This window comes from Haemaphysalis longicornis, unplaced genomic scaffold (genome assembly GCF_048455015.1).
Source record: "Haemaphysalis longicornis isolate Haplotype H1 unplaced genomic scaffold, Haemaphysalis longicornis Haplotype H1 scaffold_12, whole genome shotgun sequence".
In the NCBI taxonomy this organism is placed as follows: Eukaryota; Metazoa; Arthropoda; class Arachnida; order Ixodida; family Ixodidae; genus Haemaphysalis; species Haemaphysalis longicornis.
This window is the reverse complement of record NW_027526225.1, coordinates 8,755,380-8,779,625: the sequence shown is the minus strand read 5'-3', so window position 1 is coordinate 8,779,625 and position 24,246 is coordinate 8,755,380. Positions and strand designations below refer to the sequence as shown.

At 48.6% G+C, this 24,246-nt stretch overlaps 1 protein-coding gene across 3 annotated transcripts; it reads left to right on the top strand.

Moving 5' to 3' along the window:
• The first annotated feature begins 855 nt into the window (after positions 1-855).
• On the top strand, positions 856-12,511 carry LOC144162393 (uncharacterized). 3 transcript variants are annotated; one of them, XM_077692898.1, is made up of 2 exons: positions 856-1,318; positions 3,090-4,291. In XM_077692898.1, exons 1-2 carry the CDS (start codon positions 1,040-1,042, stop codon positions 4,038-4,040), a joined length of 1,230 nt encoding a protein of 409 aa, XP_077549024.1. In that variant the 5' UTR covers positions 856-1,039; the 3' UTR covers positions 4,041-4,291. The 3 variants fall into 3 exon arrangements, with proteins under 3 accessions (XP_077549024.1, XP_077549025.1, XP_077549023.1); XM_077692899.1 differs by lacking the exon at positions 3,090-4,291 and adding an exon at positions 10,784-12,511 and having other exon boundaries at positions 881-1,318; XM_077692897.1 differs by lacking the exons at positions 856-1,318; positions 3,090-4,291 and adding exons at positions 7,271-7,636; positions 10,784-12,502.
• Positions 12,512-24,246: the final 11,735 nt, after the last annotated feature.

The following is a 24,246-nucleotide window of genomic DNA, read 5'->3' as shown; positions in this document are numbered from 1 at the left end:
GAATTCACGTCGTGAAAGAGAAGCGCGAACGCAATGAAATATTTACGCCGCTAGGGGCGCTGCTGTAGATAGAGGTGAGTTTAGAGGACAGGACCAGACTGCTAACCAAGCGGTACGGAACGTTGGCAGGGGAAAGGGGAGCATACACAACAGTTAAAAAGCAGGTCAAGGCAGCAGAGACGACGAGTTGGGCACAGAGAATGGAAGTGAAAAAAGCAGAGAAGCTAGAAATCACGAAAGACGGCTTCTATGGCAGCACGAGAGGCAGTGCATTGTTCTTTGAAGCACGGGCAGAGTGTCTGCGAACCCGTGCACACACGGGCGTCTACAGGCAGCAGGATGAAACATGTGTATGCTGCACAGAGATGCGATGGCCACTGGGTGAGGAGGAAACGATCGTTGGTGGAGACTTTGGGATTTGGGGCGAGGTGAAGCCTCAACTTCAGGGCGACTGGAATGGAGCTGGAGGAAAAGTAGGGAAGAGATTGGTACGTAGGGGGGTAATCAAGCGATGAGAATTTAACACAGCGGGGGAGGGAAATTGGAGTTACCAAATCTAGGGTGGCTAGCAAATCTATTATAGGTTAGCATGGTTACCTATAAATAGGAGTAGGGCAAGCATGGAGGCTAGTCGGTTGCTGACGACTGACGCCCCGAAAGGAAGAGCCACTAATCATCATTGTAACATAGACAGCTGAGCACGTAAATATAAACCCTGCAGGTTGAAATTGAGAGGGAGAAACAAATGCGATAAATATTTAATCAGCTACACAAATATGTCGGGTGGCAGAAAGCCTGCTAAGTGGGTGGAACGGAAGTTTGCGGGAGGCGAGCGCATAAGGAGGTAAAAACGATATCCGTCGATTGCGAAACAACTGAAATAAAAACAAGCGGCATCCGGGGCGGCGACGAGGGAGGAAAGCCATAGAGAAGAGGCAAAGAGTGAGAGAGAGTAACCGATCGCCACGCTACGGAGGAGGCGCCAGTGAACGGAGGAAAGAAACATTTTGTACCCTGTCGTCAACAGCAGTGCGCTAACATGGCCCGGACTTTCACACTGGCTGGGTTCTCGGAAGCGATCGACTGGCGGCCCCTGAAGTTCGTGGAGCCCGTGCCGGCGGCCGCGATATGCGACTCATGCGGTTACGTGCCCCGGTCGACTTGCCTCCTGCCCTGCGGCCATACGCTCTGCGAGTCGTGCCGTCGGAGGTGCGTCACTGCTGATGGCGCCAAATTCGAATGCCCGTTTGACGGCGACATGTGCTCTTCCGAGGACATCGCCCGTAGGGACTATTCGGGGAACCTAACGAGACGAAAGGTAAGGAAAAACACTAACTGTTCGACGGGAGGAGAGCAAAGTTTACTCCCACCTTTTCCCACAACACTGTCCGTGTATTCTTCTCGCGTTACGACTGGTACGAACAACCATTTCGAGCTAGCTTTGCTTAGTGTATGTTATTGACGTCATCTATGATGTTAACTTGAAATAAGGCCGGTTTTGGGCCGTTTCACCATTCGTGAAAAAAATACACTACTTGGGAATCGCCGCTGGCGCCTGGGGGCGACTTCACCTTACTTTGCTTACTAATCCCACTGCTGCCTCAGCCTTGATCCTGCTCAATACTTCGAACAAATTCCCCGGAAATGAAGCACACACTCCACTGTGAAATGGGCCGAAAATAGTTCACCCCCATCCCCCCGCCCATAATGCCCGAATTGTCGCATTTTTGCTGAAGCTGTCCTACAACACCTAGGTCACAAATGTACCGTTTGAAATACACCGAAATTTCGTATAGCTTGCGATATGCCTAGATTTTACACCGTTCCACTTGCACACGCTTTCTCAAATAGTAGACATTTGTTCACTTAAAAGTGCCCTCCCTTTCCTCTTTGAGGCGGATTACTCTCAACCAAGTTCCGTGTCTCCAACCGATGACCCTTCATGCCTCCATTTGTGAAATGGGACACACTTGAGCGTGCGAAACTCGTCTACACACTGACTAGTGCAGTGCACACATCCGGACTGACCCCGCATCATCATTTTAAACTCCGGTCCCTACATCACGTCCCTTTCCGTTACTCAGACCACTGGTCTTTCCTTCTGAAGTCTGAACAAAAGGCTTCACTTTTTCTGCTGCCCAAACTTTCGCCCCACTTTTCAGCTGGCCTACAAGTAATTATGAAACATGCACGGGGGCCAAGAAAGCAAAATATAAGTTTGTTTTATCTGAAACAACTAGACTTTAGCAGCTGTCACAGCCATGAAAGAGTTTTTAAAGCACAATTTAATATGCCAGAAGAATTGTCACATTCAAATTTAGCGCTACAGTGACGTGCTGTGGGCACGAGTGACGTCATATGTGTCAGCACTAAAAACATAGTTACTAGCGTGTCAACTGCAGTTAGCTTTCAAGTGATGCAATCAAATGGAACTAGAGGCCTCACTACAATAGCCTAGTCATGTTACTTCTTTGCGGTGGCTTTGGTGGCTGGCCACCAATCGCAAAAGCAGGATTCTGTGACGTCATAGAAAAGCTGACCGAAAGTTGCTTACTTTCCTTTCTTTAATTTCTTGATTTTTTGTGGGAATGTTATGATAGAAGTGGTGTCATTGTTACCGGACAAAGCAGTCTTTCTAATGAACCACACTTGTATTTTGTCTTCACAGCCACCAAGCTTGAATAAGTGGCAGCCCAGTGGCTTCGTTTCTGTGTGCCTCCTCTCGGCATGCCTTCTTTTTGGGGGGAAGGCCTGCTTGATGATGTATACGAATTTTAATCAAGCACTGCGTGTGGCCTCGGAGTTAAAAGAAATGGCTTGAGTATTGTTCTTTAAGCGCACAGTGCAACTGAATTTGACTTGCATCTAGCGAGTGAGGGCCACGAACCTGCATGCGGCAATTTGAACTTCGAATCAAATTATTCGCCCAATCGTTATTCAGTTCGAATAACTGAGCGCGTTGTCTCATTTGGAGCCACAAACTTGGCATTTTCGTCCTCGTCGGCGCATTCAGCTGGCAAACGCCCAGACTATGTGGCAGCAGTGCTATTTTCACGTTTTCTCGCTATACCCTTCCTCTCTCCACAAAGGTACACTGCTGGAATGAAGCCAACGGCTGCACTGCCATCCTTCCAGCATCGGAAATCGCTGCACACTTCCGCCGCGACTGCCAGCATCACGGGGCCCATTGTCCCACGTGTCTGGCGAACGTGCTCTGGAACGACGTGTGCGCGCATCAAAAGTCCCGCTGCACAAACCTCGTTTTTCACGCAGCAGCTGAAGCAGAACCTGACACAGGCAACAACGAAGAGGAGCCGTTGGTAGCAATCGAGAGAAAAGTGGACCAAGAAGCTGCTCAACTTGACGCCAAGCTTGCTCAGTTGTCCTTGGAGAGTGGCTCGAAAAGCGACAGACTGCTTGAACTCTGTCGTGGAGCTAGCAATTTGAACGAAACGTTGAGAGGACAGTTCTATGCAGCTTTGGCTATAAACGACCACCGTCTGGAACGCAATGCCGCTGCAATCAGAGCCGCTTACTTAGCAAAAGGCAACGCCTTGATGTCCGCCATTGTCTCAATGCCGCCCACGACTCGAAATGATGCGGAAACTCGTGAGTGGGTGCTAACGGGATATGCAGCACACGTGGAAAGGGCGATGAAAGAAGGGTACTCGATTGAGATGACCGAGAAAGCTTATCTACACCATTATCTTATGTCTTGGGGAGTTTACCTCAAGAGAAGCGTTGACACTGTGTGCATCTGCTTGCGCCATTGTTTGCACGAAGGTAGGTATGACCAGTTCCTCGATTGGCCGTACACGCACGAAATGAAACTGGTCGTTATTCACCCCGACACGCGCGAAGAACGTGAGATCCACGTTGCACCGTGCACTTCAAATAATGCTGAGGCTCGCTGCAGACCAGCGGCATCCAGCAATAAAGCCATATCTTATCCTTTCACCTCATTCCGCCAGGGGGACGTCGAACATGGTGGTTTTGTTAAGAACGATCAGTTGCTTTTGAGGTTCGAGGTGCTCTTGTGATGCAATTTTAAGAGCAGGCCCGTTTCCGCATCATATTCTTCTGAGATAAGATCATATGTGTGCAGGACGTTACTTCAAAACTTGTACCATATTGTAAAATGTACATGTGGACAGCCGTTAAGTGCATGGATACTTAAATCGGTACGTAAAGAGACATGCACACGCATAGCTATCAGGGCATGTTGGTAATTTATTTTGATCCACCGTGGGTTGAACTTATGTCCGGCTGTAAATAAAGGATTCAAAATGTTTGCCTGTGTGTATTTCTTTTTCGCAAGCGACAGATTGAGCAGCCACAGAGGAAAACACGGCGGAATTCCCCGCTATAGTGAAGCATGATTCTCGGGGGCTGCACTGTCTTGGTGTCTTGAGCCGCTCAGGCAATCTTTATTGGCGCTGAGTTTTGCCACGCGTTTCAGGTAGAAAAGTCTGTTTTGCGTGTATTTGAAAGATTGGTGCCGACTCACTACATTAGTTCGCTAAAAGTGTTTCTGCCTACTCGAAACGTTAAATTCGGTGCCCACATTTTGAAATGAACCAATGATGTGCCAAGTGTCCCAACGTGACCTCAGGGCAGTCAAGTTTGTGTTGCTTCATGCATGCTTGGTCAGACAAAAGAACACACTTATTCCTTCTCGTGATTGACAAGAACCTACTGATGTATTTCAAATTACCCGCCATGGTGTCCCGGTCACTATGCCGTGCTGAGCCCAAGTACGTGGGTTCGATCCCTGCCGTGCTGGTGGTTTTTCTGGTGGACGAAAAACACGAGAATGCCTGCGTGTTAAAATTTCTGATTTAATCCGCAGCCTTCCACGGGTAACGTCAGGGCAAAGGAAACTTACAACGTGAATTTTGTCATTTTGGGAAACAGCGCGAAAAAAGACGTGGACGAAAGAAACGGACAGGACGAGCGCTGGCCTAAAGGCTAAAAGGGGACCAGGGGATAGTATGCTCTGTAGGCTTGATAGTGCTAATTTCTGGGACACTGGTAGAGCGGAGAGAACCCCCTTTCCGAGATCCCCCACTGTGCAAACCCATTTTCTACGCACCTGGTGACTTCCCATCACTCACTATCTTAAAATTGGGGATGCTGAATGTTGACTCTAGGGCGACTACAAACTGGTGTCGAGACGCCTTTGACAACCACGGGTGTGGAGTTCTACAGAGATGACCAACTCGGGGCTGGGGTTACCACATGAGGATTGTCGTTAGTTTCCCTGCCCGTGCTTCACTTCATACTGGTAGCCCATAATCTGCTGGATCGAGGGAGTTCTGACGTGTTTTGTGAAAGCAAGGTGACTGGGAATTACCCCGCAAAAAGACAACCCTGCAAGTACTGGCAATACCGCATGGCTGCCCATCTTGTGGCCAGTGTCTTTTTTCTGTATCGCTAGCTTTTGCCACGGTTGACTGATCAAGAGAGTAGTAAATGCGACTGTACGGTGAGTAACTCCGGCTTTTTCCTCAAGGAGCACCGTACCAAGCAGTGGTGGTCCCAAGGGGGGTGAAGGGGGCGATCCCCCCGAGGAGGTCCTCAGCTTTTTACTTTTTGTTTTTTTAAGCATACCGCTTGTGCGAGGTCGCAAACGTGTAGCGACCGTAAGAAATGTGGACTCGAGCCAGCCGTTATACCGCCTAAGAGGATATGCCAAAAACCGCTGTGCCGCTAAGTGATTGTGCGCAAACGGGTTACTCCGCATGCGCGCGCGCCGTCATGGTTATCACCTCCTCCGAAAAGCTGGGGCAAGGCGGGGAGCAGTTCTTTATTCCAGTTCTTTAAAGTGTGCGCGCGCGCAGGTTTTGGCGTATAAATGTGATGTGTTTCTGCCGAATAAATCCAGTTCTTAGTCCAGCGGTGTTGTGTGTGTGCTTCCTCCTCTTGTCCTGCGTTCTGCTCGCTGGTTTCCCCTTTTCTGAACTTTATTCCCCCCGTTCCTCCCCCATTCCTCTTCCTTAAAAATTTGCACCCCCAAAAAAAGTCGCCCCCTCCAAAAGCAACCTCTGGGACCGCTACTGGTACCAAGGCCTCATGAACTGGCGTCCACTGTGACCACGGTAAGAAAGGACGGGGCGTATGTTTGGAGCTGAACATCTTTCAGGTTTGTGAATACTTCTTTACAGCTGTGTCCCAAGCCTGGTTGCTCTTTTTTTTAGGAATGAATTTTTAAAGGATTATAAAATAGATTTGCAAAAAGTGTTTTCGACTTGTTGCAGCGACACATTCTTTATTTATGTGGCACTTTTTTTAATGAGTGGAACGACCTGATAACTTTTGATCAGCTGGAGCCTAGCTTGAAGCTAGAGACTTGGAGTATAAGCGTCTTTGCCCCCCCCCCCCCCCCCTCAAAGATAAGGATATATTTTTTGCATTGATTTATTTTTAGGATTAGATTCACTATTATATGACCGACAAACTGACATCCGCTACAGCCGAACTTTAGAAAAGTGGGACCAAAGAAACGCCAGGGAAATCTCCGCAACAGCCATGATAATCGAGAGGATGCAGTTTGTGAAAGACAACGACGGTGACCGTTAACGACCGTCACGGCTATTTTCTGTTCATACAACGTAAATACAGAGCTTCTACTGCTTCTACCGCAACGATGGCGTAGTTTTCGCCGCACGCTACGCACCCTGAGAAACGAGCATTCATTGGATCGTGCGCTGCAATAAGTGCACATGTTTTCCCTGGCGCAACGTACTTCGGTCGCGGACGTGGAGAGGCGTGACTGAAACGACGCGCGTTCTCCCCCGCGAACAGGCAAAGCGAAGAGAACGGGGACACGGGGACAACTGCCCATGGAAACTGAAATAAACAGTAACACCAATTGAGAGAGCAATGAATAATCGGCAGGGAGAAGGAAAAATGAGTTGAATGGCGGAAGGAACGTGCACGCAACACCCCTGGGAAAGCTTTTGCAGAGTTAGAATTGTTTGTTTATGTCACGGAGGCCGATTTCGTGTCGTCTGCTCACGTACTCCGGTCGGCACACGTAGATCAGTGGTCGGCACGCGTACCTTGAAGAGAAGCAAAACTCGCACCCTCTCCCGCAGAAGGAAAGAACGACGGTCGGAAAATAAACAAGCGCTATCTCCTTTTGTTTTCTTTTATCACCGACGGAAGCATTAGGGAAAGAGGGTTAAGTAGAGAGGCGCCCAACCAGAGGGGGAGAGCACAGGCGCCACGCGGGAGCACGTGACGTCCTCTAAAAACCCGTCGCCTGACGTCAGCCGGTGGACTTCACCGGTGGCAAGAGAGAGTCGCGACAGCGCGTTGCAAGAAGATGTTGTTCGACGCACCAAACATGGCGCGCCCTAGCCGGACGCACACGTTCTTCGGGGTTTCGGAGGCGCTCGACTGGCGGCCCCTGAAGTTCGTGGAGCCCGTGCCCCCGGCCGCGATATGCGACTCGTGCGGTTACGTGCCCCGATCGACTTGTTGCCTGCCCTGCGGCCATACGCTCTGCGAGTCGTGCCATCGGAGGTGCGCCACTGCTGATGGCGCCAAATTCGAATGTCCGTACGACGGCGACGTGTGCTCTACTGAGGACATCGCCTGGAGGGACTGTTCTCGGAACCTGATGAAACGAAAGGTGAGGCAGAGATGTGGACAACAGTCGTCGACTGCGCCAGCACAATTGGGGGCGGGTCGACGAGCGCCGAACTTCAAGCTATTTTCAAAGATCATGAACTTCTTTCTGTTGTAAATCGCAGTAGTGAAATACGAACTCGAATCGAATGCAACACTGAATAGGCGCAAGAAATTGGATGTTCAGCAGGATATTGAATAGTGATACTATTTTCACTGGAAAAGAAAGCAAACCTCGCTGAAAGAAAAAAGAAACACGTCACCTGACTTTTTTTTTAAAGTATGGTATCTAGCACACCATAACAATAGTACATGAAATAGGGGAGTGAGCGTTTTGACAGGGCAAGGCAATAAGCCAATGCCGTTTTATCCACTGTTGGCCAATCTTTTGCGGAGTTCGCTGTGTGCGAGTACAGGGACCTTAACAGCTCTTGACACAGGTTATTGGACCAGCAAGGCTGCGGCAGTTAGGTATGAGAAGTACGTATATTCAACGTTTAATCTTATTTGTGAATTCGATGATTAGAAATTTGATTGTAAATGTTCTCGCATTCATTATCGCACGCTCTTCCTTAGTGGAACTTGGCTAGTTGAATCATTTTGGGTCTTCTCCGACAGAAATTAGAAATGTTGTTTTTCATTTTTATGCACAATTCCAACTAGCAAAAAGAGGAAATCCTTGTTCCATTTTATAGGAATATGGTTTTGGAAACACCGCGTTAAAACAGGACCCAAAGGAAAAGAACCAAACAGGACGAGCGCTGACTATCAACTGAGATTTATTCAAAACGAGGAAACATTTATGCATAAAACATCGAATCTGCGCATGCGCTACGATAAGAATCACATCAAACACTGATATAGATAACAGGAAGGAATTTAGAACTAGGCTTAGGTAGCTCACGCAGCCCTATTCCATCCATTAAAGACGCTTTTTAAACGAAGAAGCAGGGAATGCTGCAAAACTCAAATTCTGCACTACCTTACATCAGCAGGGACACATTAGAAAGAACACTAAGAACAGTTACCAGTGTGTTAACTGCATGTTTAGCATTCAACGGATTTGATGAAACGAAACTAGATGCCCCACTGCAAGCGCCCAGTCATGCCTTTTGGCGGTGGTTTAGGTCGGCGCGCGACCACCAGTCTTACAAATTTTTGTGACGTCACAGAGACCTCGCCAGAAAGTGGATGAGGAGCCGCCATTGCTTCATCTGTTTTCTTTACTGTATGCATTTTTTTGTTTAAGGTTTGCGATAAGATTGGTATATCATAGATGAGGCAGTGGCGGCTCCTCATCCACTTTCTGGCGAGGTCTCTGTGACGCCACAAAAAATTGTTTGTGCGACTGACGGTCGCCGACTTAAACCACCACCAAGAGACATGACTGGGCGCTTGCAGTGGCGCCTCCAGTTTCGTTTCATCAAATCAGTCGAATGCTAAACATGCAGTTAACACACTGGTATATATATATATATATATATATATATATATATATATATATATATATATATATATATATATATAGTCTGAAAAGATAAAAACTCACACACAGCGCGAAAAAAATAAGGTTAGTAGAGCCAGAGACAAACGAGAAAGACGTAGAAAATAGAAAAAAGTTTACTGACGTTTCAGAGAGAGGCTCTCCCTGAAACGTCAGTAAACTTATTGTGAGCACAGGAGTCATTGTTCTCTCGTAACTGTTAGTCGACTGGCCAATCCCACCTAACAACTCATCATCAGTGTGGCGCACGCGAGCATCACACCATCGTCTTCATCTTTCATCCTCGCGCATTCTTCACCATCGCTTTTCCCAACGGCCTCTCGGCGAGGTTGCGTCGTCATTAAACGCGTCCTTCGAGTCGCCCGTGTCCGAGTCTTGCATTATTTCTATTTTCTACATCTTTCTCGTTTGTCTCTGTCTCTACTAACCTTATATATATATATATATATATATATATATATATATATATATATATATATATATATATATATATATATATATATATATATATATATATATATATATATATATATATATATATATATATATATATATATATATATATATTATTTATTTATTAAATACTGCGGACATTGAAGGTCCATGCAGTGTGGGTGGTTACATAGTGCCAAAGCAGGAAATACAATGCGAACATGAATGCAAAGAAACAAAACAACAAACATCACTGAGAACGATACATGGGATCTGTAAGGGAATTCCATTCGGCTATGGTACGAGGGAAGAAAGAGAATTTATATGTGTCTGTTCTAGGAAAATATGGTGTTAGGGAATTAGGGTGGTGATGGCGCGTTTGTCGAGTCATTAAAGGAGACAGTTATAGTGTCGCGTCAATGGCCAATTGGGAGAGAAAATCCAGGCGGAATGTTCTCCTTCTTATCTGAAGGGGTGGAATATTGCTGGCTGCCATAAGGTCAGAGGGAGAGTCTAGTGGGGAGAATTTAGAGAAAATACATCTAGCGGCTTTCCTTTGAATCCTTTCAAGTTTTTTAATGTTAGAATCGGTGAATGGATCCCATACGATACAGACATATTCAAGTTTAGGGCGGATAAGGAAGAGATAGCCAAGTAATTTTACGTTTGAAGGTGTTTTAGAGAGTTATATATATATAGTATAAGTAAAGAGTCCGATACACAGCACACAGCAAGAACAATAACAAAGAATGTTTACTTACGTAGCGGCAACGGGACTTGCCGTTATCATAGTACAGTTACATGATACATATATATATATATATATATATATATATATATATATATATATATATATATATATATATATATATATATATATATATATATATACGTTACTCAGATGAAAACTGGTCTTCCAGTCGAAACGTCAGTAAACCACTGTTTTTTGTATATTCATGATTAGAAACAAAAACAGTGGTTTACTGACGTTTCGACTGGAGGACCAGTCTTCATCTGAGTATCGTACAACCGAGGAGCACGCATGCTTATATATATACCAATGGCAACAAATATTATATATCATTGTTATCTGGACAAAGCAGTCTTTTTGACGAACCAAACTTTTGTCTCATCGTTGTGGTCCGTTTAAGAAAAAACTTCCAGCTATTTTGTTTCCACAATTTCCTCATTACTTCTGTTTATACCCCGACCTAGGTACACTGCTGGAATGAAGCCAACGGCTGCCCTGTCATCCTTCCAGCATCGGAAATCGCTGAACACTTCCACCGCGACTGCCAGCATCACGGGGCCCATTGTCCCACGTGTCTGGCGACCGTGCTCTGGAAAGACGTGCGCGCGCATCAAAAGTCCCGTTGCACAAACCTCGTTTTTCACGCAGCACCTGAAGCAGAACCTGACACAGGCAACAACGAAGAGGAAGCGTTGGTAGCAATTGAAAGAAAGGTGGACCAACAAGCTGCTCAACTTGACGCCAAGCTTGCTCAGTTGTCCTTGCACAGTGACTCGAAAAGCGACAGACTCCTTGAACTTTGTCGCGGCGCTGGCGATTTGAACGAAACGCTGAGAAGACAGTTCCGTGCAGCTTCGGCTGTAAACGAGAGTTGTTTGGAACGCAACGCTGCTCTAATCAGAGCCACTTACATAGCAAAAAGTGATGCTTTGATGTCCTCCTTTGTCGCATTGTCGCGCCCTGTTCGAGATGATCCGGAAACTCATGAGTGGATCCTAACGAGATATGCCGACCTGAAGGGAACGGCCATGACAGAAGGCTGCTCTGTTAGCATGAGTGGAAAAGTGTATCTGCGCCGTTATCTAATGTCTTGGGGAATTCACTTCAGGAGAAACAGTGACACCGTGAGCATCTTCTTGCGTCACTGGCTGCACAAGGGAAGATATGATGAGTTCCTTGAGTGGCCATTCGCTCACGAAATGAAACTTTTCATTATTCAGCCGAAGACGCGAGACGAACGCCATATTCGCGTTGTGCCGTCTGCTGTGAATAATGCCGAAGCTTACTGTAGACCTGCGGCGCCAAGCAATAGGCCTGTGTTTTTTCCCGTTGACGCGTTTGACCCAAGCGACATTGAACGTGCTGGTTTTGTTGAGGACGACCAGTTGCATTTGAGGTTTGAGGTGCACTTGTGATGCTATTCAAACACTTTCTGTTACTTTTTATCCAATCCACTAGAATTGTTTGAAAATGTCATACTTTATACCTTTGTGTGTTCTGTATGGGCAAGAGGGTGCCACTATATTACAGACCTGTAATGTTAGTGTTCTCATTGCAAAAATTATTACGGTACAAAATTTTGTTTTGTAAAGTCCTAATATTAAAATAACTTATAGAATAATTTACTCTTGTGCTGACAGGTGTTACATTCTCGTAGTTTTATTGCGCTGCCCATTTAATAGCTTTTCGAATACAGCAAATTTTTAAATCTGACCAGTGCAAGCCCTGAGATACCCTAGGTAGCAGTTAGTTTCATGGCAAGATTGTTTGTTTCGGAAAGTTTCGAAATGTAGGCAAACATGGTCATGGTGGGTGGGGATTGAAGTGCGTCAGAAAAGGAAAATAAAATTGATTTTTTGCTATTTTTTGCTCTGAGTGCACCTGCTTTCTTGTAAATTAGAGTAAACTCCCATTAACATGATCTTTTAAAAAATTATCGTATTTACCGACCAACGCACATACAGAACTTATGGCAAAAAAACGCGTTAAAGACGAACAGCATCGTATGTACTGTTCCGTTGACACGAACTTCCTCAGTGGCTCCAGCTACCATCAGTTCTGTACAGTGCATATGGCAGTCTTGGCAGTGCATTCACATAACCGGATGAAACGCGATACAAAAAAGGAACACCTTGCATGTAATACGATTGTTGTGGCTGTGTCTAACCCTGCTAAATATATCTGATTGAAGAGGTCCTTGAGAATCATTCTTTAGAGAGTACTTCTGCCATTAAAGCTGCTCTTGGCTTGGAACATCTGTAGTCCCGTCAGTAATGGTACCAAAAAATTGGCACGATGTTACGTCTTTCACGATGCGCGCAGTACGCTGTGTGCCATGATATGTGTTTCAGTGGAACCACGCTGAAATGTCCCCCGGACTTACGGCGACCCGCTTCTAACGACGGATCACCGCGGTCCCGGAAAACTAATGCATCAAAAAACCCCATGACGTTCTGGTTCACGCAGTCCGCTTCACACGACGGACCCTGGTGCGGATAAAGCGGCGTTTTTTCCATATTTTACACCGCTTCGCCGTCTCGTCCCGACCTTTCTTTATTCTGAACCCCGTTTGACGCTGCTTGATGAGCAAAGGTCCGCATGCGGGCCGGACCGCTTACTTAACAGACCAGACACAAGCAAGCAGGCGGGTACTCGTGAGCGGGAGTTAACCTTCGACGGCCCCACGGGGCAGCAGTATACGTCAACGCGCCAACCACGACAAGTCGTTCAGGTGGCAGGCGCGCCGTGAATGGGAAGCTCCAAATTCAGTGTTGTACGGAACGGCGTTACAAGGAACGGCGTTCCTGGAACTAGTTCCTTTTTGGAGGAACGGAGGAACGCCACCGTTCCATTAAGGGTCGGTGGAACTGTAACGGTAACTCGTTACGTTTTTGAAGGAACGGCAGGAACGGCGTTCCTGCCGTTACATCGCTAGGATTTGGCTGTTTTTGATGCCAAGGCTCGAGTACAAAAATCCACAAAGCGCTACTGCGTTTCTCTTCCTATAAGATGGTCAATTTGCCCGTCCTTCAGCCGTACGTGCTTCCTCGACGGTCAAAGGCAGAAGAATAACCACGCAGCATGCCGCAGCTTCTGTTTGCTTTCATGCTGGTTGCTTGCGCGGCGTTCGACGGGTGAATAGCATAGCCGCGAGAATGCTTTAACCCCTTTCATCGTTTGTCTGGGGAGGCCAGAATGCGCGTCTCGCCGATAGAATTGTTCCCTGGTGGGGAAAGAATAGAGAGTTTTAGCAGTCCGTCCGTTCTGTCGTATGCGTTGTTACTGGGTTGACCGGGACCCAGCTGGGCTCTTGGGCATTCGTCGCAGTAGGGGGATTAGTTCCGCCGGCCTGCCTTCGCCATGTCCATGCCTCCGCACCCTTCCTACTCACACTTCCCCGCACTCAGGAGCAGACCGGGCCTGGCCAACCCGGTAACAACGTAGCCAACGAAAGGGACGGACTGCTAAACGGGGTCCGGACATTTCGGTGTCGGACATTTCGGTCCAGCACGTTTCGGTGTGGACATTTCGGTGCACGGACATTTTTGTGCACGACGTCTTGGCCCAGACATTTTGAGTGAGGGGATGTCCCAGGCATTCTTTGAACATTTTAGCTTTAATATTATAATTTCGTGACTTGATATGATTTTACGTTCGAGACTGGTGCTTGCGCCGCCGTTCGTGGAAACGAACGCTAAACCCTGGCGGAGCATTGCCACGTGAAACCCAATTTCTGTAGCAGATCGTAAAAATTAACGTTGTTAATTTGGATCCGTTCAACCATTTTTTGTTATTTTAACATTCATGTGAGCAACCCTAATACTTTAAGTGTTGCCAAAGCGCTTTCCTTTCACTTCACCCAACGGTGCAAGACGCTGCTGCTGTTAGTCTATTCTTCCCCCCCCCCCCCCAGGAAAACTTCCGCGAAAAAACAACAACAAAAAAACGAGGTCGATTAGGCGCGTGTACATTTCGTTTTAATTAATCTCTCAATCAATCTCGACTTTGTTGCATTCGGTGTCGGTTCTACTTAAAACTAACAAACCAACCATCGCACTTACGGTGACGTTACTTAGGGGAGGGGAAAGCTGAGCCCCGCCGGCAATCATCCCCCTAAGTAGAGAGAGAGGGGTGTCACTTGTGCTTCACCATTGCGTCGACTGGACTTCGAAAACTTGAAGGCGACTGTTGCCGCTCTCGTCACACTAGCCTATTCATTTTTTTTTTTTGCTCCTTATAATGGGAGGAAGCGATGTATACCTGGGGTGTCCATGATATGCGCGACTTGATGAGTTAATTCACAAGGGGGCGACTGAAGGCGCAGAAAGAGCAATTCCTGGAGTGGGGGCGCCGTCGATATGACCGCGACTCGCGGAAGGGCGTAGCCAGCAAACGATAGTGACCATTGTGTTCTCAGCAGTTTTTTTAGTGGCTTTTTGTGTCACATTATAGAGGTTTCGTGCGCCCATGGTGAATGTAAAGCTTTTTCTCTGTTTTAAACGCGAATTGTGCTATGTAATTGTTCTGAATGTATCACCCAATTCCTGCAAAAGGTCCACTAAGAGGCTAGCAGTATGTTCTAAATAAAAAATAAAAAATAAAAAATTCACTGCGGTGACGCTTCGGTGACCGTGAGCTCCACCACGCCAGTAGGATTTTCAGGAGAAACCAAAAATAATATGGCTGAAAAAGAAATCTGGTCGAGATTCGAGCGTACAGGCGGGAGGTGGGAAGGGGGGTGCGCTAGAACAAAGAATTAAAATGTGGTAAATGTAGACTTGTAAACATTAAACGAAGGTTGGTTGTCCCGAAAACAATGGCTGGATTTCGTATGCGCAACCGGTACGCGCTTAATCAGCATTTAGGACATTAGAACCTGCGGCTGTTTTCCAAAAGGCCCGTTTTTCCTCCCCGACAATATCCTAGACCAGTGTTCCCGAATTCATTTTAGCAAGGCAGCCAAGCCTACGTAATACTCTTCATAAGGTTTTCTTCATTCTCATGGGCTAGCTACTGTTTGTTACTTTTTGGATATTGAGAGTGTGCATGTAATTTATGTAATTTGAGGGTGTGTGAATTAAAAAAAATACAATAATGGCGTCGGACCATCGTAAACACCGGTTAATTGTCTTAGCTAAAACAGAGCGAATATAAATAACAACCTGTTGTGAATAAAAAATTCCAAGCATTTCCCCAGGGGAAGAATTTGAAAGTGCGAATGCACGAGTTGAATTTGCGCGGTTCGGTAATGTTCGCGAAAGAGAGATCACACACACACACACAACTACAAAGAAAGAAAGATGCATTTATTCACAGACACCTATTTGTGTTGTCGTTGTACTTGATTGCTAGAGCGGATCTCAGCTTTGAAATTTCGTGTCAGTACTCCTTTAAGCAGGTGCATTAGCCCTTCTCACGCCCGATTCTTGGCCAATCCCACACGTGTATATGTGCCATGTCAGCGGACAGGCAGCGCGCGCCCATCTCCCCCCGTTGCCAAGGAAGACGAGGAGATTCCTGGCCAATCACCCACGTGGGTATGTGCCATGTCAGCGGCCAGGCTGCGCGCGCCCATCTCCACTTGCGCGGACATCGCCGGTGGACGCAGGTTCAGGGTCGCTTAAGAAGTTCATTGCACTTAAAAAAAACACGTGTGCTACAGAATTCAATTGGCTTAATAACAGGTTCCCCCAGGAAGAGGTATTAAAAATATATATATATAAATGTAGAATTTCTAAAAATACCTGGCAAGGATCGAACATGGCATCAATCAAAAAAATAAATTCACTGTTCCAGATTGTTGTCCACAACCCACGTTAAGCTGAAATAAAAATATAACGGCTGTCGCAAACAGGCAAGCACCGGATAATTTGGTCGCCGAAATTTGGACACCGAAATTTCCGCACCGGAATATCCTGCACCGAAATGTCATCGAGCCGTCTGGAGTTTGTCCGGTGCTCCCTGAAAAAATTCGCCTAGGAGCGTTTCTTTTGATTATCTTTATCTCCAGATAATATGCTGACGGTGGTGTTAACATTCTTATAATATGCGTAGTTCGATGTGGGTTTTAAATGTCTCACTTATTTCGACCCAGGATTATCCGACACTATATTTTATTTTAAAACCGTAATTGTAACGTTAATGTAACGACACGTTCCAATTTTCGAAGTGGAACTGGAACGCGTTCCTTTCGCAATAAAGGAACTTGTAACGGGAACTCGTTTCAAAATTGGCAAGGAACGAGGAACGAGCTTTCGTTCCTATTTTGGAGGAACGTGTACAACACTGGCTCCAATCGAGCCGCCGAAGAATGGGAAAGCACATACGACGCAAACCCACGGCGATTACCGAACAGCCGCTTTCCCCGCACGCTCGATCCAAGCTTCTTCCTTTCCCGACGATCTCCCTATATCTCTGCTCTCTGCTTATCAGTGTCTTTCAAAGCCGCGTTGTCACTCCAGTCATTTCTTTGCTAGATTGTCTCTATTCACGCAAGTTGGCACCGCCATTTTGGGTCACTCGCTGGCCGCCGCAGCAAGTCACTGTAGCAAGACCACGCTATAATTTTTGCCGCAACACAGTTTACTCGCGAAGTTGGAATCATCTATTTCATCTTGCTGGGTCTTGTGGGAAACGAGAGCAGCTGTGTGTTCAGTTTGCGTGTTATCTGGTGTTATTAATCATTTTCATGCACCTGTATGTGTTGTAGCCCCCCCCCCCCCTATGTAATACCCTCCTGTGAGAGGGCCCTTAGGGGTATTCTGAATAAATAAATAAATAAATAAATAAATAAATAGCGACGGCACGGGACCGTTCAAGGGGTGTCTCCACCCTGCACGGGAATGCCGTTTTTTGTTTTAATCTCGGCCTTGTACTATTGTTCGTTTCGCTTAGCCCTGGCAGTTTCCCACTCGCTTTTCCTCATCTCCCACTCCCGATTTGCTCGACCACGTCGGCCTTATCTCGCTCGCGCAAGGCGCGGGGCTGGTGGGTAATAAAAAAACAAATGATGGAGTCTTGAGCTCTCCAAATTTTTCTTCTTGTTCTGACAGCAAAGAGCCGAAGTAAGCAGTGGCGCAGCCAGAAATTGATTCCAGGGGGTGCTATACGCCACTGCAGAAGAGGACATATATTGTTCGGACGTCTGGCGCAGCTCTTTCTTTTAATTTTAAAGACGATAGTCTTTCTTGGGCTACAACACTCCAAGAAATCGGTGCAGGTGGGCTTCACGACAACGCCCCAGAACGACCATTCGGCGTGCTTAAATCTGCGAATTTGGCGAATCACGAGGCCCAGCATGCGATTAAACTGAAAACTAGGATCTGCGCTGGGACAACTGCGCAAGGCGTGCGTGTGCGCTGTCGTCCCAGCGCAGATCCTAGTTTTTACTTTAATCTCATGCTGCGCCTCGTCATTCGCCGGATTCGCACATTTAAGCACGCCGAATGGTCGTTCTGGGGCGTTGTCGTGAAGCCCACCTGCACCTGTTTCTTAGAGTGTTAAATGGGAAATAAATAAAAAACTTTTAAAGAAGGGCGATGAACCCGCGCCGGCGCCGGTGCCCGCGGAGGCCGCAGACGCGGCCGCGGAGACTCCAGCGCCATCTCTCGCCCCCGCCGCGGATCCTCCCGCGGCGAAGTGCGAGGAGGTGGCGCCGCTAGTCGGCACCCCAGCAAAGAAAGAACTGAAACTAAAGCGTGGCAAACTCTTCGCATGGGGACGCAGTGAAACATCCCCCTCGCGAGGGGCACGATCAAATGCAGGGCATTTCCGGGGGCGCACGACGTTAAGTAGTTTGCGTTACGTTAATGTTGTTGCACTTGTTGCAACTGCTGACGAGAGAGCGCTCGTCAGCAGTAATTTGAATGAGTCAACGAAAATGTTCTATGACGGTTCGTCATGGATTGCAACAAACTCTTAATCATGCAACTGAAGTGCACAACGAGCGTTCTTTTTGGTGAGATATAGCAGCGAAGGCATTCATTGGTACCGGTGATATTCCGCGGCATATCCAAAACACGTGCGGCAAGCGTTGCCGGCTCGCTCGGCCAGAGGCGATGCGTCGACTAAGAAAACGACGCAGTGAAACATCCCCATCGCGAGGGGCACGATCAAATGCAGAGCATTTCCGGGGGCGCACGACGTTAAGTAGTTTGCGTTACGTTAATGTTGTTGCACTTGTGGCAACTGCTGGCGAGAGAGCGCTCGTCAGCAGTAATTTGAATGAGTCAACGAAAATGTTCTATAACGGTTCGTCATGGATTGCAACAAACTCTTAATCATGCAACTGAAGTGCACAACGAGCCTTCTTTTTGGTGAGATATAGCAGCGAAGACATTCATTGGTACCGGTGATATTCCGCGGCATATCCAAAACACTTGCGGCAAGCGTTGTCGGCTCGCTCGGCCAGAGGCGATGCGTCGACTAAGAAAACGACGCAGTGAAACATCCCCCTCGCGAGGGGCACGATCAAATTCAGAGCATTTCCGGGGGCGCACGACGTTAAGTAGTTTGCGTTACGTTAATGTTGTTGCACTTGTGGCAACTGCTGACGAGAGAGCGCTCGTGAGCAGCAATTTGAATGAGTCAACGATATAAGGCGCGTTCGTAGCGTCCCATTCTGTGTCGGCTTTGTGGCGCAGTGGGTAGAGCACCATGTACATTGCGTTCCGCCCGCAGGGTCGAGGGATGGAAACCGGGCGCCGGATAGTATTTTCTTTTACATAGTGTAGGGGGAGGGGTGCGGACAACGACGGTGCGGACTACGACGGGACAACGCGGGTGACATCGTGAGTTACTGAAATGCTCTGCATTTAATACCGCAGGACGGCACAGGTGTCGCGTAGCGCGCAGCGTTGGCTGGCAGGTTAGCTCGGACGCCGTGGAGAGGAGAGGACACAACATAGGCGTTTCTTTTTTTAAGTTGGGATTTCAGTTAAAGGTTTGCAAATCACGCGAGAATGCGTTAAATATAGTAGTTTAAATAAGCTCTTAGCCCACCTGTCGCGTGAGACCGCCTACTAGGCCGACATTTACCCGCACCCCGGTCGTACGATACCCCGGTCATACGATGCTTTCTCCCGATCCCTTAAAAGGCATATTATCCAGGTTCCACTGTACAATAAACGTGTTTTGTTTCGTGCACTCTGTGGACTGCGTCCAGCTTTGCAGGTCATCCTTATTCACAGAGTGGAAGGACCCTAATTTTTTCTTTATTTCCGCCTTCTACTATCCTTCGTTTCGCTTGGCCTTGGCAGTTTCACGCTCGTCTTTTCTCCTCACAATTTGCTGGACCAGGTCGGCCTTATCTCGCGCGCGCAAGGCGCAGGGTATCGCGTAGGGCGCGGCGCTTGGCTGGCGGGCTAGCTCGGACGCATGGAGGGAAGGGGGTGCAACATAAACGTTCTTTTTTTTTTTAAGCAAAGCTTTACTACTTTCGTCCAGTGATTCCGTGGAGAATGCTCAAATGACCTTTTGATTGGAGACACAACCCCGGCGACACACCCCTCGAAGCGCATAGCGTAACTCGCCGGGCCCGCTGTTGGCGCCTGCGGACGCCGACAGCGGTCGCCACCGCCGCTGCGGCCGAGGCAGCCAACCACCCCCGCAGCCTCCCACGCATGCGGCGCTGGGTCGTATCGGGGGACGTGACTCGTATAGCGCCCGGCGAAGAGGAACGGTGCGTTTACCATGAATGAACGTCGCGTCCGCCCGGCCTCCTTCTATGGGCGTTGCACGGAACCAAACGGCTTTGAGACGTGGTCGGCAATACAGCTAAATCAAAGGTTAACCAAGCGAAACCAAGACTCAACCAGACTAAGCCAAGCTTTTTCTTTTCATATCAAATGTTAGCTGAGCTAAGCCGTAGCCATTTTTTAAACGTGAGAGTTCAGCTAAAGGTTAGCAAATCATGTGAGAACGCGCAAAATATAGTAGGTTAAATAAGTTCTTAGCCCACCTGTTGCGTGAGATAGTCTGCTAGGCCAGCATTTACCCTCACCCCGGTCGTCCGACACCCCGGTCACACGACGCTTTTTCGCGGTCCCTTGAAAGTTGAAAGTCGTATTATCGGGGTTCCACTGTACCAAGAAAGCTTTTTACACAGATACCGAATGCCATGGGCTGTGAGAGGAAGGTCTTTTTTAAAGTGTGTTGGAGGGCGTCCCCCCAAAAAAGGCGGCATTCCAGCAATCTAGGAAAACGTGTTCTACACTTTATGATTTCTTGCACGGAAGACAATCGGCACCCCATGGCAGGTAAAGATATTTGCTTCGCATCCATTTTTTAACCGGTAGCGTTTCCGTGTGAAGCTTATAATTGAAGGTCCTTACTCCTCCTGGTACCGACATTTTTTTTTACTCATTTTAGAACATCTAGACCTACGCCAGCACGGAATCGAGTCCTATACAGCGGCTCAGCAAACAAAGATTCAGTTAAATCTTTAAACGATTTCTTGCGGGCAACCGAAGGCTGGTAATCACAAGTAAAATGAGCTGGCAGGAACCGGTACGCAGAAACAACTTCACGCAGAAAACGTGCTCCTTGAACTGTGGACACAACAAAATCAAATGAAGCATTTGCTAACTTACGCTGCATGAACGTAAGTACAAAAGGGTGAGACTGGTCATCGGAAAAAAATGGCTGCGGCTTCGCTCAGCTAACCACGGATATGCAAAGCAATAGCTTGTCTTGGTCTTGGTTTCGCTTGGTTGAATGAATGAAACTTTATTAACGATACGGGGGGCTTGGTAGCCTAGTTGGGGAAAAAGGGAAAGGGAGTGGGGTGGCCGTCAGAGTCGTCCGGTCAGGTCTGCCGCTCGCACGAACTCCCACAAGAAAAGGATCGTGCTCGCGGCGTCCAAGTGAGGGGGCGGGGTTGTCCATTCCTCCAATGAGGTAACGCCGGCGCCCTTGTGCCTGTTCCTCAGCGGTGAAAGGCCGGGGCAGTCCCACAGTAGGTGCCTTAACGTTGGAGAGGCACCGGTACTGCACGTGCAGCACGTCGCAGTGGCTACCTGGTCGCCCTCCTCGTTCTGATCGGTGATGTCCGCCTGCGGGTCACCGCCACGAGCTCTTTTGGATGCATCGTGTGCTCGCCACTTTGCCAGAACATCTTCCGTAAGGGCAGCACCTATAGCCTTGAAGATTAGCACTTCCGCGCCGCGCGGAAGCCCTTTGGTAAGTGGGTGGGGATTGTGCGGCACCTTCGCCCTCAGTTCTCGTTTGGATTGCACCTTTATCCGCTCGCGTTCCTCGTCCGGGTCAAAGATCAGCGGAGCCTGAGGGACTGCGTCGAGGGGGGACGAGCGGAAACGTACCAGCTCGCTCGCCGCGTTATGGGCGGCGCCGTTTCCGATGCCGCCCGCATGCCCCGGGATCCAGTTCACCCGCACCGTCACGCCGTAGAGCTCGTGAAGGGTTGCGCAAGCGACTTTCACGTTGTGCGCCAAAGTGCCGGCTCTAGGTGTCTTCGTCAAATTTTTGAGGGCGTCCAATGAGTCGGTAAAAACGGTGAAGGTTTGTCCTCGCACAGAAAGTGGGCTGGTTCTTCCACGTTCAGTCAACTTCTCTAGTGCATAAAGGATGACCTGCAGTTCAAGTGACCTCACAGGTTGCTCTTGGCAGTATTGAAACGCCCGCGCATCCCGCTGCTGTCCTCGGACGGCAGCGACCGCTCCCCGGAAGGTATCTGGGTCCAGGCAGCGTCCGTGAAGATGGCGTTGTCCTGGAAGTCAGCCCTCTCATCAAGGGCGGTTCGTTGGGCCGTGTGATCCCCTTTCGTGCGTCGGCGCGTGACTGGCTTCGTGGCACGAACCTGGACGTCGTCCCAGGGAGCGATCGCGCGGAGCGCTTCTATCTGTTCACCCAGCTGTTCCCCGTCCTGCTCTAGGAGCGACTGGCCCGCTCGCGTGTAGAGACGGCGGCGATCATGTCCTGCCTTGCTTTCTGCGATGATGTCTCCGAGGGGTGGGATGCAAGAGTAGCGGTGCAGCTCCTCGACCCGGGCATGGCGGGGCAGGCCCGTTATCACCCGAAGACATTCCCGGTGTAGTCTTTCCAGCTTGTCGTATTGCGATTTTGTCGAGAGAGAGAGAGAGAGAGAGAGAGAGAGAGAGAGAGAGAGAGAGAGAGAGAGAGAGAGAGAGAGAGAGAGAGAGAGAGAGAGAGAGAGAGAAAGTGTTTATTAAACTGAAAATATTTACAAGGCGAAGTTTTGCCTCTCGACAGAGGGCACAGGTCTCGCCGGGAGAGAAAAGATCATTGAAGAAAAAAGGACAGTTAAAGGGCAATGGAAAATAAATATCCTAACAGGCTATTTAAATGTTACGTACAGACTATATACATACCCGCGCAAGTTATATGCAGGCTATTTACATACACACGCACTCACAGATACACACACACGCACACAAAAGGGTTAACAGGGGGTGGATAGTGGGTGGGGTCTGGCTTCGACAGTTCATGGGCGGGTGTTGAGGCCGGACTCGTCGAGGTACCAGAGGAGCAGCCTGAAGGTCTCTCGGTGCAGCATGAATTAAGGGTCCCCGAGGACGCAGGATGTCCGCTGCAGTGCTTGAGGGTAGCCCCAGCCGCCGGTACCCAGACACTAGTTTGTTCCGGGCACCAGCGTACGCAGGGCAGAGGTAGAAGATGTGATCCAATGCTTCGGGGTTGGATGTGGCCTTGCGACCCTGCCTGTGGAGGCGTGCTGCTGTGCTGTAGCAGCCGGTGCGGAGCCGGAGGAGGAGGGACCGCTCTGTTTGGGATATCCCGCTGGTGGGAAGGAGCCGCGGGGCCTCACCGGTGGCCACTCGTTTGCAGGCCACTCGTTTGCAGCGCCGACAGTTGGCTCCTCGATGCCACCCAACCCTCCCACTACCTGGCTGGAGGTGACCGGGAGCTCCTCGCCCGAGCTACAGCTCCTGACCGCCACTAGGGCTCAGGATTACCTGGCGCGCCTCTCTCACCTGAGGGACACTCGCTAGAACTGAGCCTCGTCAGAAATAAAGTTATTCTCTCTCTCTCCTCGATGCCAGCGCCTACGTGCGCGGAGGACGCGCAGCGTAACGACGCCGACTTGCTAATGTCGCGCTCGTGGCACGGTCCGCTGCTCCTTTCGCTGCAGCGGACCGTGTGTTCACCAAACGATCCGCTGACAACCCGTTTGGTTTCGTTCGCATGGACGGTTTGCGAGCGTCTGTGGTTTCAGTCGGATTTGAGCAATGCTCCGGCGCGTGCAATCCAGTGTCTAACGTCGATGCGTATAACGGTGCCATACCGACGAGATATAAACAGCGACGTGCAATTTCATATCGATGCACAATAAACATTCAACTGCTCCATGTGAAGGCACATTTCACTTACGTGTTTTAGCGGTTCCTATGGAAGAGGGATCAACCACATTTTTTTTTGTTTTCCTCCGTCGTCTCTGCGCCATATGGAGAAGTGGAATGACCGTTTGAAATAACGACGGCCACACAAGGCACGTAGTTTATTTTTTCGGTGAACATATTTGTGAACTGAGGGAATGGTATGTCTCGCATGAATGTGGCGATGAAGTATTGAAAATTGTTAGTGATCTAATTATGATGAATGCCACAAATTTTAACTGCTTTCTCAAAGCAGGGCAGCGTTGTTTAATATCAACCACCGCGTGCATTTCTCGTATGTTGTAGTCTAAACAGGCCATCAAATAAGGCTTGAGTGGCCTAGGGGTGGAGTCGTACGTTTTCACACTAACGACCTAAGTTCTAGCCCCAGTGATTTACTTTTTTCTTGCGCTGCTGAGCACGAGGTCGCGGGTTCGATTCCCGGCCGCGGCGGCCGCTTTTCTGATGGAGGCGAAAAGCAAAAACGCCCGTGTGTACGAGATTTCGGCGCACGTTAAAGATCCCCGGGTGGTCAAAATTAATCCGGAGCCCTCCAC

Coding starts and splice junctions, on each gene's coding strand:
- LOC144162393 (XM_077692897.1), top strand. CDS start 7,328: ATGTTGTTCGACGCACCAAACATGGCGCGCCCTAGCCGGACGCACACG. Junction 7,637..10,783: donor GGAACCTGATGAAACGAAAG/GTGAGGCAGAGA, acceptor ACCCCGACCTAG/GTACACTGCTGGAATGAAGC.